The 17,745-nt window shown below is 29.6% G+C and overlaps 1 protein-coding gene across 13 annotated transcripts; it reads left to right on the forward strand.

Annotated features, from left to right (window-relative positions):
- The first annotated feature begins 140 nt into the window (after positions 1–140).
- LOC148629373 (protein phosphatase 1 regulatory subunit 42-like) lies at positions 141–17,121 on the forward strand. Of its 13 annotated transcripts, none has more exons than XM_088549838.1 (11): positions 141–262; positions 948–1,134; positions 2,937–3,106; positions 3,746–3,884; positions 4,523–4,757; positions 5,212–5,349; positions 5,843–5,908; positions 6,993–7,007; positions 9,312–9,429; positions 9,869–9,892; positions 15,070–17,121. In XM_088549838.1, exons 2-11 carry the CDS (start codon positions 1,000–1,002, stop codon positions 15,215–15,217), a joined length of 1,188 nt encoding a protein of 395 aa, XP_088405964.1. In that variant the 5' UTR covers positions 141–262; positions 948–999; the 3' UTR covers positions 15,218–17,121. The 13 variants fall into 13 exon arrangements, with proteins under 13 accessions (XP_088405964.1, XP_088406056.1, XP_088405978.1 ...); XM_088549930.1 differs by lacking the exon at positions 9,869–9,892 and adding an exon at positions 12,728–12,757; XM_088549852.1 differs by lacking the exon at positions 9,869–9,892 and adding an exon at positions 14,207–14,283.
- Positions 17,122–17,745: the final 624 nt, after the last annotated feature.

Consider the following 17,745-nt stretch of genomic DNA (forward strand, 5'->3'; position numbering starts at 1 on the left):
AATGAAATACAAAAATTCAGATTTTGTTTATGGTAAAAACAATTTATTTTTATCACAAGGGAATGTCATCATTTATAATGTTAGATTTAAAAAAATAAATAAATATATTAAGCTCGGAACTAGGGCACTGACATCGATCATCGGAGTGTTTGCATTCGAATATCAAGTAGAAGCTTGACAGAATATTGACCTTGTGTATTTCTGAAATTTTCTACTGTTAGAGGTGTCCATAGTTGGTTAGACGGTCGAAACAAGAGTTAAAGTACGTTATTTTTAGAAAATTAACAAAAAATACGTAGTTTTAAGCGTTAATTGGCAAAAATGTCCTAGCAACACATACCTAACAACTGATCACGTGATTATGCTTTCAGCTTCACGTTTTTTTCGTGATGAGTTTTTATTTCTTATGTTAGTAAACCTTTTAATGATATGGTTGGTTTTATATCAAGATAAGTACTGGTATACAACTGTACTGGTATTTTTTTCACACAACAAATCACTAACGATTAATTTGTTTCCCAACAAAAATCTAATATATTATAATGCGAAAGCTTAAGTGCAAGTGAGTCAGACTCAGTTTTTCTAAGGCCATAGGCTAAAGTAGGCTATAGATAATCTTTATGAGAACTTCATCCTGTAAAAAATATATGTGTACTTGATTAAAATTTGTGGAAAAATAATTTTAAATCATCAAATGGAGGTCTTTAAATGGACTTAAGGTTGCTTTGGAGTACACATGTAGGATACATATATTCCTAAATTTATAACCTGTCTATTTATTCAAGTTTGCAGAAAGTTCATGAATGTATGAGGAATTACAACACTTGCATTTAAAAACAGCATAAAGATTAAACTAGCAGATCTAGAACTTTTTATGCATTCTTAAGTTTCTTCTATTTTGGCTTTTAATTATTTAGTTAACATAGAATTTGGTTTTCAATTTTCAGGACATGGAGTCAGTGGATGCCACGTGATTGAGCCAGATAAAATTTATCAACAATGGTGAAATTAACCATTGACTTGATTGCCAGAGGTACCTCTGGGTACACTAAAAAGAAGAGAGATGAATCTATGTCACAGTATTTACGACGATTAACACATCTTTACCTTGAGGACCGTAACATTGATGAAGTGGTAGGTCAACATTCATGGTTTATTTGGTATTTATTTATTGTAAATATGCTTGCTGTATTTACTGTGAAAGTATTAGTGTTCAAGGGGTACCAATTTTCATGGTTTTTATGGGTTTGGTAAACCATGAAATTTGGTTCCTAACATGAAGGAAATTTTCCATTTGTTTGCATGATAGAGTTGTCAAATCCACATATTGTAGAATCTACTGACTGATGATTATTCCCTAAACCACAAAAATTTGTACTCACAAATGGAAGTGCTTTTACAGTAAATGATGTTACATACATTTTATGTTTATTTAAGTATATAGGTACACTAGGGAAAAAATGGGACCTTTATCATTATTTTTGATGATGTACTGCTAATGAACTCTGAAGTTAAAAATAATAAGTATTGAATTGACTTAACAGACTCAAAACCCATCTACATAATTTTTTGATGTTTCAGTGACCAACTTGATGTCAAACTGAAGAGCAACTAATTATTGACCAATGACAGATTCATTCATTCATAACTTTATTTCCTCTTACAAGAGATATAATGACAATACAAACAATTATTTATACATATCATGCAGACAAACAGAAAATATAAGTAGATGTAATTAATACAGATAAATTCTTAAGCAAGATCTTCAGCTGATCTTCGTCATATTCTTATAATTCGGTAAATACAAATAGCAGAAAATTTTTAACTAGTAGGCTCCAAAATATATCTTGAATTGGAAGCGTTGCTGGACATTTGCATATCGCATGAACATATACATCATTGAACACACGGTTACATAATACACATAAGCCTGCTGTAATATTTGGTGGGTGTGTAAGAAGTTTAATCACAAAATAATAGTTTCTAATATCATACTGTGTTTTGCCTAAATTACAGAACGGGGCTAATTCAACACAGTCTATTACACATTTGAATCTTCAAAAGTTATTATCGGCATTTGTTCAGTGGTTCCATTTGTCACCTTGTACAGTGGAGATCGAATTGTTCACAATTTTTTTTCCATTCAGTTTTCTGCTGGGAATACTCTTGTAAGTAAATAGTCCTTTAGGTAACCATGAAGTTCGTAATGGAATGATGTATTACATATATCTGGCACAAAACCAAGACAGGTGCGATCAGAGTCAGCTAAATAAGAAAATAGTCGAATTAAACCTATCTTTTGTTATGTTAAATGAATCTTCAGTATTTTTATTTTCTCCACAGTGTTATCTAGCTTCTGTAATTATTTAGAAAAAGTCAAAATTGTTTTGAAAAGTGAAGTCAATTTGGAAATTAAATTTTGAAAATATTTGGATTATGCAATACTTTGATACTTTAAAGAAGAACAAAACTGTATGTTATAAGATAAAGGGAACTATGAATCGATCAGAATAAACATGGAAAATCTATTTGTCTTTAGGGCTGGTAAGTCTTGTTCTCCATATAATTGTAAGAGCTTTTTGTTGATAATATTATGGTTTATAGTCTATAAACAACTACTTCCTTTGCTACTGAATAAGAGTGAAGGACTCATTCTTTTGAATTCACATGGGCAAGTCACAAGACTTACATGCCCTATTAATACCAGTAATCATAGTTTTAATGAATTAACATTTCTACATCGTGAAATATTGTCTTCTGCAGGAATTATACTACAATGCCCTCTTTTCTCTTAAACAAATATTCATTAATAATTTCAGAGGAATTACAGGAGGAAGATTTGGTTGGACATTGCCTTGTTTTTACAGTTTTTTTTATCTAACATTGAACACTGACTGAAATATCTCTATTATTTTATTTTTTTGTCCTTTCAGAGCGATGAGCTGTCAATGTGTAAAAACTTATCAGTTCTTTACTTGTATGACAACCAATTGAATAAGATTCCTCTCTTGCATCAGAATCAAAATATTACTATGTTATATCTACAAAACAATGACATCAGTAAAATAGAAAATCTATCACCACTGATGAGGCTTTCAAAACTGTAAGTATTTCGTCAACCCACTCAACAGATCAAATCAATCAACAGTTTTGTTTTTATGTCCAACCCACCAAATTGAGGGCCCTATAGTGTGTGTCAGTGTGGCTCAAGTCTACTCTTTTTGTTGAAGAATTTTGTTACATCATCTAGTTATAGTACATGTAGTACTAACTTTCCATTCTGTATGATAATATAATATACTATTTTATGCATTGTATAGTGCATCAGTGTTACATTTTGGGTTCATTGAAGTTTGTCATTTTGATGAATACTTGTGGTTAAGAACAACATACCAATTTGGTTAGTCTTTAGACATTAGGAATAATTCATGTTTGTTTTAGTCAATCTCTATCTCACATCACCAAACATAATTCCTGAAGTAATTGTTATATGACCAAAAAAGCATGAAACCTGGATTTCATTGTATAGTTCGAAATACATGTATTATATATGTATGACATCTTGTAGATTTTGTTTCAATAAGGATTATTTATATCTTGTTTAGCATCATAGTTCAAATATGAGAAGGGTTTGTATTCAGCTGATTTGTTCCTCTTGTGCTGAATAGTCACCTGGTAATAGTAGTAATTTTAATCGAGAAAAAAGATAGAAGAAACACTTGGCACTTATTTTGTCTTCCAGGTACCTTGGTGGCAACTGTATTACAGTATTAGAGGGTCTTGATAAACTTGAATGCCTTCAAGAACTTCACATAGAAAATCAAAGGTTACCTCCAGGAGAAAAACTCCTGTTTGACCCTAGAACAATACGTTCTCTATCAGTAAGTATTTCTTAAAAATGTTAGTTTGACTATGAAACAGTTTTCATTGCGATTTTAATTTCCTTTTGAGAGATAGAATATTACACAATTAAGATGTAAAACAAGAAATCCTAGATCTAGAAAAGGAAAAATAGTCAGAATGGCATCTAACTTGGTTTCTCTATTTAGGTCTATTATTTTTTGGTGGAAGATAATTTAGATACATTTGATTTTGAGTTATAAGTTGGCTGTTAAAATATTTTTAAATGATGTTTTTAGTAGGTCAATTACCAAACTCACCGCATATCATCCAGATGCACATAGAAAGTCCATTGCTGATTTCAACCCCTAAAAAGTGATGATGTTTTGTCAATAATCGGAAATTACTAATTAATATTTATTTGTTGTGAAAAACAACTGACTATAATTTTAGATGGATGCATGAGATTTTTATGAAAATTAAATAGAGGACAAATTTTCCAACTCCTATTACACTATTTCTGTACATTACTAACGCATTTTCCCATTGTAATTTTCAAGATTATTGTTTCTGCTATGAAAATGTAACTAATAAAGGTGCCATATTGTTTAACCATGTAATACCAGTACTGCTTTCATGGCTGTTAGTCAATAGGTAATGTTCCTTTTTTTATTTGCAGAGAAGTTTACAAGTGCTGAATGTTTCTGGGAATAATCTGAATAGTATTAATGACTTAGAGTGCTTAATATTAATGCAACAGTTTCATGCTAGTGATAATCAGTTAATGGATATGAAGGAATTAGCACATATCTTTGGACAATGGAATAGATTGTGGCGATTAGATTTGATGGGAAACCCATTGTGTCATAAAGCAAAATATAGGGACAGGGTAATAGTGATGGCTAAACATTTAGGTAGGTTGTTTGTAAAAGTCTTCAAATTTAATTTCACATTTTACTTCTAATTCAAGCATATGAATTGTGTGATTGACAAATATACATTTTGTATTTCATTCTGTATTGTGGACACATTTTTGAATTTTTGAAATTATGCAGTGAAACTTGTCTATCCAAACCATAGATAGGCATGTATACTGTGTAAACCAAACCCTTGATAGACATGTATACTGTGTAAACCAAACCCTGGATAGACATGTATACTGTGTAAACCAAATATTTTCTGAATTCAGTACTTTTTGAACCTGTATAACCAAACATCTGCCTTAACCAAACAAAGCTCTCTGTCTAAAAGCAGTTAGGGTCGGACAAATTTTACTGTATCTTCATCATGGTAATAACTTTAAAAATATATGATTCAACACAATCATTGGAAATTCGATGACAATTCTGTTTTTTATTTTTATCATAGAAATTTTTGATGGTAAAGAAATCACAGAAACTTCTCGCCAGTTTTTGCGGAATTGGCACGCCTCCAAAGAGGTACAGAAAAAGAAGAGAGAAGAGATTTTTAGGAAAGGAACAATTGGTGACTTTAGTAATGGAGATGGTATAATCATTTTGTTAATGTACTGTCATTTTTCAGTTAGTTTACCTACCCTCATGCTTTATAGAATCTCTTAACATCCAGGAAAGTGAGATCGGTCAATTCCAAAGATTATTCCAATGTTCTAATGACATTAACTATCAAAATTAAGTGTTGTATACTTAGTATAGTTATAACATTTAAGTCATGTGAAACCTTGGTATATCAGGTAAAGAATATTTTCATTATCTGTAGGTTTGTTTTTCTGTCAGTCTTTTATATATTATTTTTTTTCTCCAGTATAGCATTGAAAATATTTCTGATGCTTTTCTTGATGGTATATGGAAAATAAGCAATGATCCTTACATCATACTTGTTAGGGTTTAAATATCTATATCACTTTATCTAAAGACATTTTTTTCTTCTAATAGAAATATATTAAGATTTATTTAAAGTAAAGTTGAAGGAAATAATAATTAAATGAATAAACATTACTCATGATCTCATGTATTCTTAGGGAACAAAGAGTTACCTCCAGTTAAAGATCCTCGCAATCCAAAAGTTCCAGGTTATATGATGCCAGGTAAGAAATTGTATTTTAATATTGTAATTAAGCTTTTTATGGTGAGGGGTATGTACACTTACCTCAGCTTAAACCTTATTCAGATATACACATGGTAAGATCAATTTACTTTCTATGTTTCTTGAGAACTTGTTGGTCTTTATTTTATCTGTAGAATTTCATTCCCTTTTTAAATTCAATCCAATTTATTAAATATGATTCACAACCAAATATTTAGCGTAACTTTAATGTAGATTCCAATCTGTTACACAGTGTTCACTCTTTAGTCTTAAATATATCCAATTTTTATGCATTTTTTTTAACTTATGATAACAATATCCCCTTTACTACATGTAGTATTTTCTTGTATTTGAGCACCTAGTAAAACTGCCTATATTTTCAGACCCTATATTTTTGAAGGTATATTAGTAGGCATGATAAATACATATATACATGCAGTTTTTATGATAATTATGGCATGGAAATTTCCAGGTTTACATTTGCTGTGCTGTATATAAAATTCAAAACTTAAATATTGAATTTAAAGTTGTAGGTTATAAATGTATTTGATACAGTTTGATTGTATCATGTTAATAAAACTTTATTCAGTCATCATTTCAAAGCAAATGGTAAAATGCAAATGTGAGCGAGGAATAAAAATGGATTTTTTCCTTTGATTGAAAATAAAATTTAACTTTGAAGAATCTGTGTAAAAACTGTCATTGAGTACTGAAAAATTTGTACCTTACAACTGAAGTTATCATGGTCAGTATTTTAAGAAAACAATTTTGATATTCAGATTCTTCAATGTTTTTTTCTATCTGTAGAAGTAGGCTAATCAATATCTAACTTGTGATTTTATCTCTGTTCAGGTAATTTCTTTCTAAAATATTCATTCACAATGACAGTGACATCATTTGCAAATATTTTACTCTCATAAACCATTTAACAATTTTCAAAGATAATTTATGATTGAAATTATCAAAATATTTGTACCGTTATGCTTCATTAGCTTGAATAGTATGTATTATTATGGGCAAATATTTAGGCAAGATATTATTGTATAGTAGGCAACAATGTTAGAGTTTATTGAATATTTATTTAGGCTACATGATGAAAGGTGAGTTAGCATATCAGATGTGGTCATAATAAAGCTAGATTAATGTTAGTCATTAGATGTGTCATTAACCAAGACCAACCCCCCCCTAGTTAGTCCTTTATTTTGTGTGTTAGATAGCAGGCTGAGTCTAACTAAAGTATAAATTACTTTGTTAAAGGTGGGCAGTTGTACTTTTCTATGAAATGGGTTTTGTTGTGGTCCATACATGTAGATCTTTTATAGACACTAAATCTTTGACTTATTTGATCACAATATTTTCTTTCATACATATAAATATATATGTATTTGCAGGTGGTTTCTTTTTTTCTGTCATGTAGTTCTTACTGGTAGTTTGACATAATGTTGTGTTAGTTTTTCTGAAGACCGTATGAGTAGCTCGTAAATCTTCAAACACGAAAAATGCATGCGTATGAACACACTGCTCACATCGTTGACCTTTCATTTGGGAACTTAATTGAGCTAACTTTGATTGTATTTTGTCTATGCATTTGAAACTTGCTGCTGATCATGTTTTAAATAATATCTTTAAATGTCTCATTTTTCATCATTACAAAGAAAGCTAGCATTTCATGTTTATGATGTAAAGTAAAAAAAACATAGCCAATGCATTAAAGTGTTATCAGCTATACTCAAACGAAACTCAAGATTTATTCATCAAAGCTATTTTTTTCTGTTTTATGCAGTTTTAACCATCAGTGTTCAACCATTTTGATTTTGTTTGTATCCATCTCAGAATCAATTTGACTTCTATAATTGGTAGTATTCCTATGTTCTGACTGGCTGTTTGATAAAGGTGACTTACATTTACATTGTATATCATATCAAATGATTTTCTCACAGTAGATTTTTCATTCCATTCTTTTGTCATTTATGAATTTTCTCATTAAATAAGTGCTTCCCACATGTCTTACATGATAATAAATTAAATTATTTTATATCCAGTATCATATACGTGTATACTCCAAATCTTATTTTGACATTATAAGCTTCTTTATGACCACAGGAGATATGAAAGTTTGAACTGGATGATGTGTATGTCACTACTGACTTTAATATTGCTTGTTCTTTCACTTCTATTTGCATGACTACACTCACTTAGACAAGGTGAATAGTCAAGGTTATGGTAAGAACACTTGAATTTAAATTCCTAATGAATTAATTTCCTAGAACTTAATTATACTAATTTATGTTTATTCCTTTTATTTTTTTGTTCTGTTAATTTTAATGTTATTTTGAGTCTACAAAATAGACTTCTGAACCCATCATCCAGATTTAACTTTTTTTCATATCACTTGTGTTCCATTTCTCACGTATACCTGCTTTTACAGTATACAGATTCTCAAACCTGACTAATGAAGTAAGGACTGTATTGTTGTTAATGTTTGCTATCAAATTAAATATGTATAATGAAATTTTTTGTTTAGTAATTTAATGGTTGAAATAGTACACTTTAAAATTTTTACCTACTATCAAATTATTTTTGACCAAAGCAAGTATAAATAGGTTTTTCACTGCTCCTCCTTTCCCTCCCAAAGAAAGAGATTTAGGCCTTGATGTAATGTGGAATTGTTGTTTAACTAAAACGTTGTCTTTTGAGTTTGAAGGATTCCAATATAAATATTTTTGCGTTGGCAAATATAGTAACACATGAAAAAAAGTTTTATAAATGTAAATACAATTTTTTTGCGTGTAGCGTCTGTAAGATAGTTTTCTTAGAAAACAGTTTTAGTCATTGTCTGAATAATGTTGCAAAAAAACCTTAAAATTACAATGTATCTGGAACAGTATTAGATTCCCAGATGATAGGTATTTTACCAAGACACTTTAAAAGTATAACTCTACTAGTTTAGGCCATGAATGTTGTCTTATCACTCTCAGTAGTTCTATTCATGTTCCTGCATTATTTTCATTAAAATAAGCTAGAATCAAAGTGATGCATGAAAAATTACTTGACAAAATTATTTTTGATTACCCATACCAATCTAATTTTAGCTGTCGTTAAGTTATTTATCCTGTACGTTACAGAACACTTGGATTTTAAAATTTATTATATTTGTACCAATATTCACAAATTCTATTTCTGTTACTTGGTAAGTCAGTTTTTCACAAAGCACTCCAATAAAACCAACAGTAGAACATGAATTAGTGTTTGTTGTATGATGTAGAAATCTGTATAATATTGAAAATCATGTATTGAAAGTTGAATGTAACTTATGAATATACTTATAAGAACAAATACAAAATAACATGTAATAGGGACAACCATTCCTTTTCATGTTATCAATTGTATGATTGTATATTTAGGAATACCTAGAAAGCAGTTTGATGAACTACTTGCAAGAACGACCACAAATCTATCAGAGAAGCCAGAGCCAGAACCAGCAACACAAGTAAAGGCTAGAAGTGGTATACTGAGATCTAAGTAAGCATCAATCAGTGATGTATTATACTAAGCTTGGTAAACTACTGCTATCTATAAGTTTCACTGTATTTAATAGGTCTAACTTAGTTTAGATCACAGTTTAGATAGTACTTTAAATTGCCAGATAATGGATTTATTAAATTTATCATCAATGCATTGTAGTTATAAGTGGTTATATAATCCTGCTTTTAGAAGGACTCTGCTCATTTATTATGGAATTTACTGTTACAATTTTTTTTTGTATTGAGTATATTGCTTGCAAAATATGTCTACTCCTGTTTTGGTTCCTAATATCATTTCCCTTGGAAAGTTTTATTACCTGTTTCTATAATATGCAGAACTTAGTAATGATGCTTATTCATGAAGTTAGAAGACTTTGTATGAATGCTATTAAGATATAGGATTTTAGCAATTTTGCCTATTTTTACCTCTCATATAGATACCCTATTGCTGAAGATATCTTGTAAGGTTAATTTTCTGTTTGAATGAGCCCTTTTATCAGCACGTTTCTATGATTTGATGGGTGCACAGTTTGAGAAAAAAAAATATTCGGTAGACACGAATGGATGTACTGGTACATTAATTTTTAGTAAAAGCTGGTTTCACATCGGTTTTTGTTGTATTTTTATCATTTGATTGTTTTTAAGTTTATTTTATATTTACCATACAGATAAGCAGTTTAATAATTGGTATGTAAGGTTAGCATAGGGTTTCTGCTAGTAATTTGGCTCAATTTAAAATGTATTTGCGTGGTAGATATTTTTCTTAAAAGAGAAAGCAGTGGTTTGCATTTCAGGGTTAAAAGACTTAATTTAGGTCTGAAAATTTGTTTGGAATCCTGTTAGGAATAGTGGTATTGAAATATTGAATTAATGAAAAAGCTTAAATTGGATCATTCACTAAACTCTGTTGATTGAGTTATTTCATAGTTAATTCTCAGTCATTCCAAACATACATTCCAAATAACAGTAACAAATTTCCTAATAGAAGATTTCTTGAAATCAAAATATGGAATAATTCTGAATCTCTGTAATACATGTATTGATTAGGATGACATATAAGAATGTGTTAATTTAAAAGTTATGAAGTATAGCATGAGTTGTATACCCATCTATCTTACATTTGTGAAAAAAAACCACACATCCCATTTGTCCTGCAAAATTATTTTTAAATGGCTAAAATAGCTAAGTTTTTATCAGGTATTAATTGTACTGTATTCTTGTTAATTTATTGACAATAAAACAGTGACTTAAGTACAATAAAAAGGCAAAATAATATTCAATTATTAATGAGAAAATTTAACAAAAATATAAATGTATGATAAAATGTTATACATGTAATTAGAAAAAAAATAAGATTCCTAAGATATCAATTGGAACTACTTAGCTATTTCCGCTTCACTAAAAAATAACCTCGGATGCAGAAAGGAGAATTTCTTCTTGAAAAATTTGCCAGAATTGTAGTCATACCTGAATCAAAGTAGTTCTATCCACCAGGTGGTGCTAAAAATTTTAGTTGGAAATCACTAGAAATAAAGAGCAATAACTCTTTCAAGAATTTTGGTGCGAGGTGAGGAGCTAAGAAAAAAAGTCATGGTAAAAAATTCAAGCAGTTTAACGATAACTTTAGAATTGGATTGCTCAAATTCCGGACAGATATATTGGCCTAGTGGCTCCGAGGTTTTTCTTTTTTTAAACTAGAATGGCTGTGGTGTTCCGATTGCTAAGATATGTCATTGGAAGTTAAAAATAAATTAAATAGATAAATGTTGTAAAACTGAAATATGTGGTCAAACGTTCATCAGAAAATGAATATATTACTTACTGATTGATTTTCTCATCATAATTAGGAGATAATTAGGTGCAAATCCAAGGAAGGGTGTGCCATGCGTATGCCTCTTCAAAAATTGGATAAAAAAACTGTTTGCATGAAATCTTGATTTTGCACAAATACTACCCTCAAAAATGTTCTTGCCTCATTTAACTTGTCCTTTAATTTTATTTACACCCCTAACCTGAAATCCTGGACCCCTTTCTGGTAATAATGTAGTACTCTACGTAAGATTCATGCAAAATGTGATTCCTGGTTGGAAAGCCTACATATTTTTATTTTTTTATATTTTGTTTAGAATGTTATAGTAAACAGAAATTAACATGTGGCTTTTCAAAATATAACCCTTGTTCTCAGGAGATAAAAATTATATAGAATGTACTGTAGAATTCAAAATTAAGGAAGATAACACTGTAATTGTACTAACCCCCCCCCCCCCCCAAAAAAAAAAAAAAATCTCTAAGAGCAGACAGATAAAGCAAATGTGTAGCCTTTTTGGGAGTTTATATCAGAATTTGCATGATTCTTACAAAGACTACTACTTAACAAGTACATACCTTAATTTTGTCCAACAAAATTTCATCTTTATTTTTACTGTAATTTTCAAATGCAGGACAAATGGGATGACATCACTGTATGTCATTTTACCATAATCAGTAAATATTGATAATTTTACAGCCCAATTATTTCCATCAGGTATATTTTACTCAGGAATGGCACTGGGTACAGGTTTGAATTTATGAACTAATATAGATATTTGGTAAGACAATTTTAAAAACATGTTTTATATGTAGAGCAGTCTAATGCTTCAGTAAGAGGACTTACTACATATATTATGGGTGATAGCTTCTTAAACTTAATTAAAAATTAACTTCTAAGCTTCTAAGATTGTAAAAGTTAATGAAAAAAATCTTGAAATGGGAAATGGAAATGAAGTTTACCAAGACATATCTGGCCATTTCAGTTTCATGAAAATCTGAAATTGAGAGTTTCCTTAAATTCTTGATTTTTTCTTCAGATCTTCAGTAATGATTTATCTGATTGGTCGAAATTTAAGTTGAGGAAGGATTTGAGGTGCTACAAGAATTGAGGATGAGTAGTGCATTGAAAGTACTATGTTTTGTGTATAAATTTAATTAATACTGGATATTTTGAATGTAAAAAAAAAAATTATTTTTAAGATTACTGGTAGTCTCTAAATTATTTTTCAAAATGAGGAAAAAAGGTGTGTCTTACAGATTTGGTGACATAAAATTCCCCCTAAATAAAGTAAATGTACAATGTATATCATGCAAAAAATAAAAAATGTGTATGGTATCATAAATTTCATTAGAAACTTGTCTTAAGGAATTTTATATTCTATACATACCAGCTCATGTTTACAGTTATAAAATTCCATTTAAAGAACTACTTTCAAATGTAGCTTCAGTATCTGCCAGTTATCATGTGTATGTATCATTCATTACAGAACCCTTATAATCAGTTAATTTTTACCAAGGTATAGTATTTAGAGTGGCTGTATGTATGTCCCGCTAGTCATTCCTTCCACCATTACACCGTGCCATTTTAACAGTCACAAAATAAGAAAAGTATGCTTAAGCATCACTTATCATAATTCCATTAGTAATAACTGGAGTTTTTTAGTCATGGTTGAATAACCAGTAGTTTCAGTTGTGTTAAATGTTTTACACAACCCTTCCCCACCTCCCATAGTGAGTTGTGAAGAAAACCCTGTACTGAAAACATTGCCATATTGTTTTTGTTTTATGTTTTTGTTTTTTCTTTTAAATCATACTAGGACATATTTATACAATTATTTTTGTATGGTTCATTTCTCTTTGCATCAGTTATCTGTTTATTTTTATTTTATTTTTAAAATGACCATCATATCAAATAGATTCAATAGATATCACTGAGTGATTTTGATATTTCAAAATTGGACTTTCAACTGTCATTATATCATTTATTGTTCTCACTAGCACTGTAATAAACATTGCATCACTGCCAGCTTTTAATATCAAGTATTCTGCAGATAAAACCAAAAAGGAACAAAATGACATTTAAGGCTGATCTAACATAATATTTTGCCAGCAGATTTGCAGAAATTTATTATCTTATAAATGATTATTTTTGCTTGTTTTAGAAGTTTTGATTTACCATATTTTTAAATTCTAAATAATATTTCATTTTTCACCAAGACATAATTCTTCACTCATCATGGTTTTTGGTCTGTGATTGCAAGGGGAGATAATTCACCATTATAGTTCTTTCTATTCAAGATTTTAAAGAGTTGTTGTTAAACTTTGTTAAATTTGATTTCTAACAATGTACATTAAGTTTTACTCATAAAAAATCATTGAAATTAACAAAAGTTGTTGAAGTGTATCAACTTAAAAAGGAATTTTGATGGGTATGCAGTGTTCCATTAATCATTTCATTAACATTTGATTGATTCTAACAGAGTCCATAGACTTGCTATGAGTCCCTTTCTGATTTGTTTTCCTTTTTTAAAGTTTAGCTGTAAGAGAAATATGAGGTACCACAGATACCATTGAGATTTTATAATTAATATTATCAGTAGAAACAAATATTAAAAAGCAATTGAGCATATACAATTAATCTTGTAGCAAGTCTAGGTCATTTTACAGTTAAAAGCTTACTTTACTATGATTTAATCTAGCACATTGTTAAATATGTTGGAAGGAATTTAGAAAGTATGACATCAGAATGAAAAGATGTCCACAAATAAGAATATTAATTTATCTTCTAGACTCAGTCATTATATAAGTAAATGATTATCTCCCCTTGTTCTAGTATGTTTTCTTATATAGTAATCCCTTTAACAGCTATCATGTCATCAGAAATCAGTCTCAGCTTCATTGTCAAGTTGTGCTATGTCTGAGTTTTAGCTTTATAAGTATTTCATCACATATGATTTTGGTTTCAGCTTTCCAGATATTTTTGAATCTCCAATTTTATCTGTACAGACCCCAGAAATACCAAACTTGGTATCTCCCACACCCCGTAAGGAAATATGTTTGATGATTGAGATTAAGTGTTTGCATGCAAACTAATTGATGAAACTAAGAATAAACTAAAAGAGGTCTGGATTAATACATTGATGCTCCTTGAGAAAAAATGCATGTACTAAGGGAGCAATTTAACTTAATTTAGATATTTAGGTAAAATTGTGTATGATTTTAACATCATGTTTCAAATTTGGACAATTATGTTATATAATATGTATGTAGTTGATGTTATAACTTTAGAATAGAAATTATCACTTAGGCTTAGTTAAGGTTGTACATGTACTCAAATTTTGTTTGATATATGTTGATAGCCTGAAAGTATTTACTATTTTGTATTTATGTTAGAAGCTGGTGCATCATATCCTTTCCTTTTTTGCAACTTCAGTATGGGATTCCATATTGTGGGATGTGATTTAAATGTCTGTTGCACTTCTACTTCCTGTTTATGGCAACCAGGCCATTTCTATGTTTGATCCATTTTCTGTTAGATAAAGTTACATTAAGGACATCTAAACTGGTGGTGGAAGATCATGTCATGGTTTATAACTATATATGTTTAATTCTTTTAACAAATAAAGAGACTTTGATATTGTTGGTTCATTTTTCATGGGTTACCTTAGTGCAGGATGTATCTTATATTTTCATCTTTTTTTGGAAGCTATTGTTTTGATTTAAGTTGAACTTCATGTTCTTAGTTGTAAATGCTGAAAATTCCATGCCATTTCATTTACTATTTTAAAGTTTTTGACAACATATTTACATTTGGATTTATCTGCTTCAGGAATGCCGAAGATTTTGCTAATTTCCAAACGAACTCGGCGATCGCGTCTGCTCCTGTACGAAGAAGACCCATCAATATGACATTTGAATTGAGTGGTAACTTGGACTCCACACACCATATAAAACCAGACCATCTCCTGGGGCATTAATGTGGAGCAAAAAACTTCTCATCTGTGTGTAAAGATGTGCTGTGAAATCAAATGAACATCTAAAGCGTTTGCTATTTTGAGTGTTCATTGCACATTTGACTTTGAATTAAGATCGTATCACATTGAGTTTTGTTAAATGACCATGTACTTTTCTTATACAGTATTATTTTGCAAGAAAAAAAATTTTAAATGTATTTTATTGTATTTATGAAGATAATTCCGTCCATTTCTATATTTACAAGTATTGTCTTGGTAAATGTACATGTTATGTCTTTAGATGTTGGTGCATAAATTTTATTTTCTTGAGAAAACTCATAACTTTCATACTACATATGCATGTTTTGTCATAATTATTCAAAAACTACAAGTAAATGGTTGGCTTTATAGTATACCTAGTTATTTAAATGTTACTACAAAAGACAGATTTGACTGTTCTGTGTAAAAGATTATTTTCAATATTTTAAAATTACACAGTAACAGCATCATGATACCAGATGATGTGGTTTCAGATTGTTCAGGGTATCAAAATACACATGCCCAACTTTATCTAGATATGGATTTGTAATGAATTTTGTTTTCTACTGTCTTGTTGCTCTGGGTGATTCTGTCTCAGTTGACTTTCTGTTGTGTTCAGTACATGTACTATTACTAATCTACTTTTAATTGATCTTTCTTGTATATTGACATATTCATATAGATGGTATTGTTCACTGTTAGACAGTGTCTGGTTTAGTTAGATCTGTATTATTTATTTTGTAATGAGAAAATAATGAAATTCAGTACAAATCATACCATTATTGCAAAATATGCAAGTTAAGTATCTGTATGTTAATTGATATTGCTATTTTTACGTCAAAGGTTTCAATATTAATGGTTTTTTTCACAAGTAATGAAGAAGCAGTGTGAATTCCTTATGATGCTAAGTAACAATACTTCAGAAAAAAAAAACATCTGGATAAATAATGTTATCGTTGATCATCGGTTGATATTTGTTTCTGTTTTATTTTTGTTTTCATTAAATATATTTTTCATTACACAAAAAATCAAAGTATTAGTTGAACTAATTTTTTTTTAAATACATGTACATGTACTAGATAATAATTATTACTCAGTTCAGATTGCTGATGGCTGATATGGTAGTGGATTAGAGCTACATATATAAACGTATCATTTCTACTCTTGTCATACTGTTTTTGTAGATTTAATGTAACTAAGTTGAACTTTTCAGAACAATTTTATTATATATTCTAATGCATCATATTCTGTTGCTTCATTTCCCTGAGGTGCTGAAGGGGTAGGGTAGATAGTTCAGTATTGTAAGATTGATAAAGCAGTGCCATTTAAATATAGAAATATCTATATCAACCATTCCTACAGCTGACTTGTTCTATATACTTATTTATATAGAGATCAAAGTTAATGTTCCTGAGAGTTGTTTTCATTCTGGATTTAGAATGAAAGTTCAAAGTCCAATATCTTTTTTTTTTTTTCAGAGAATGTCAGTCAGGATTTGGGACCAGATTTGTTTCAGGCATTTAAATTTCTTACTACATGTACTCTTAGTTAAAAACTTCTATTGTCTGTTGATAAGTCGTCGTTGTTCTTGATTATCTCTTTAACAAATTTCTTTTTAGGAGGATTTTTTTTTTTGTGGTTGTTGATTAAAGGTTGTCATTTTATCATTAAATTAAATGTTCAGTCATATTTTAATAGCTAGGTTATCATTTATTGGGACTCAGTCAATGTCTTACCCAAGGCCAGAAAATGCATATGTAAGTCAGTACCGGTACTTTTATTTATTGAACCACATTATGTACACTTATTGCTCAATTTCATGTTGTGATATTTTAACATTGCTTAATTTAAATAAATTTTGTTCACAGGCAATAAAGAATTCAATTTTATGTTGCTTGTAATTAATATTTCACCTACTGGTAACAGTGAATTGAATTGATTCAAACATCATTGGAATATCTTAACAGGTTAAAATCCTTTTAGTTCCTTCAAACATTGTTAATTTCACAAATAAGTTGCATAATCTTTTTCCCCAGCAACAAAGTTACAGAAAGGGATATACTTACACATGTCTGTTCTTCATTTACTTAATATCTTTGTGAACACTCTTAATAAAGTACATGTCTTTTAAAACTATCATTTTTTTATTCTGTAAAATTCTTATGGTCATTATTCTATGAAATTTCTCCACCGTGGTTATTATAGTAAACCCTATTGCAGTTCTAAATTCTTTAATTAGGCATATATTCAGACCTCAGGAAATCTGGGGCCCAGTTTGTTTTCTAAATCGTAGGTCAAAGTTTACGGTCAAATTTTAGAGACTAAGTATCCATGCAGACAAGAAATTTAGATGACTTTTTTACCAATAATTTTCTAAAGGACTAATTCACTGTCCTCCTTGAGCTAGGTTTATGTATGAAGAAGAAAACACTACATGAGAGATAGATATCTGCTTGACATTGGTAAAAAAATATTGTAAGGTCTTACTAAGTTAAGCATATGAACACAATTAT

This window comes from Perna viridis, chromosome 1 (assembly GCF_037379345.1).
Source record: "Perna viridis isolate PV_CMFRI_1.1 ecotype Kerala chromosome 1, ASM3737934v1, whole genome shotgun sequence".
NCBI lineage: Eukaryota > Metazoa > Mollusca > Bivalvia > Mytilida > Mytilidae > Perna > Perna viridis.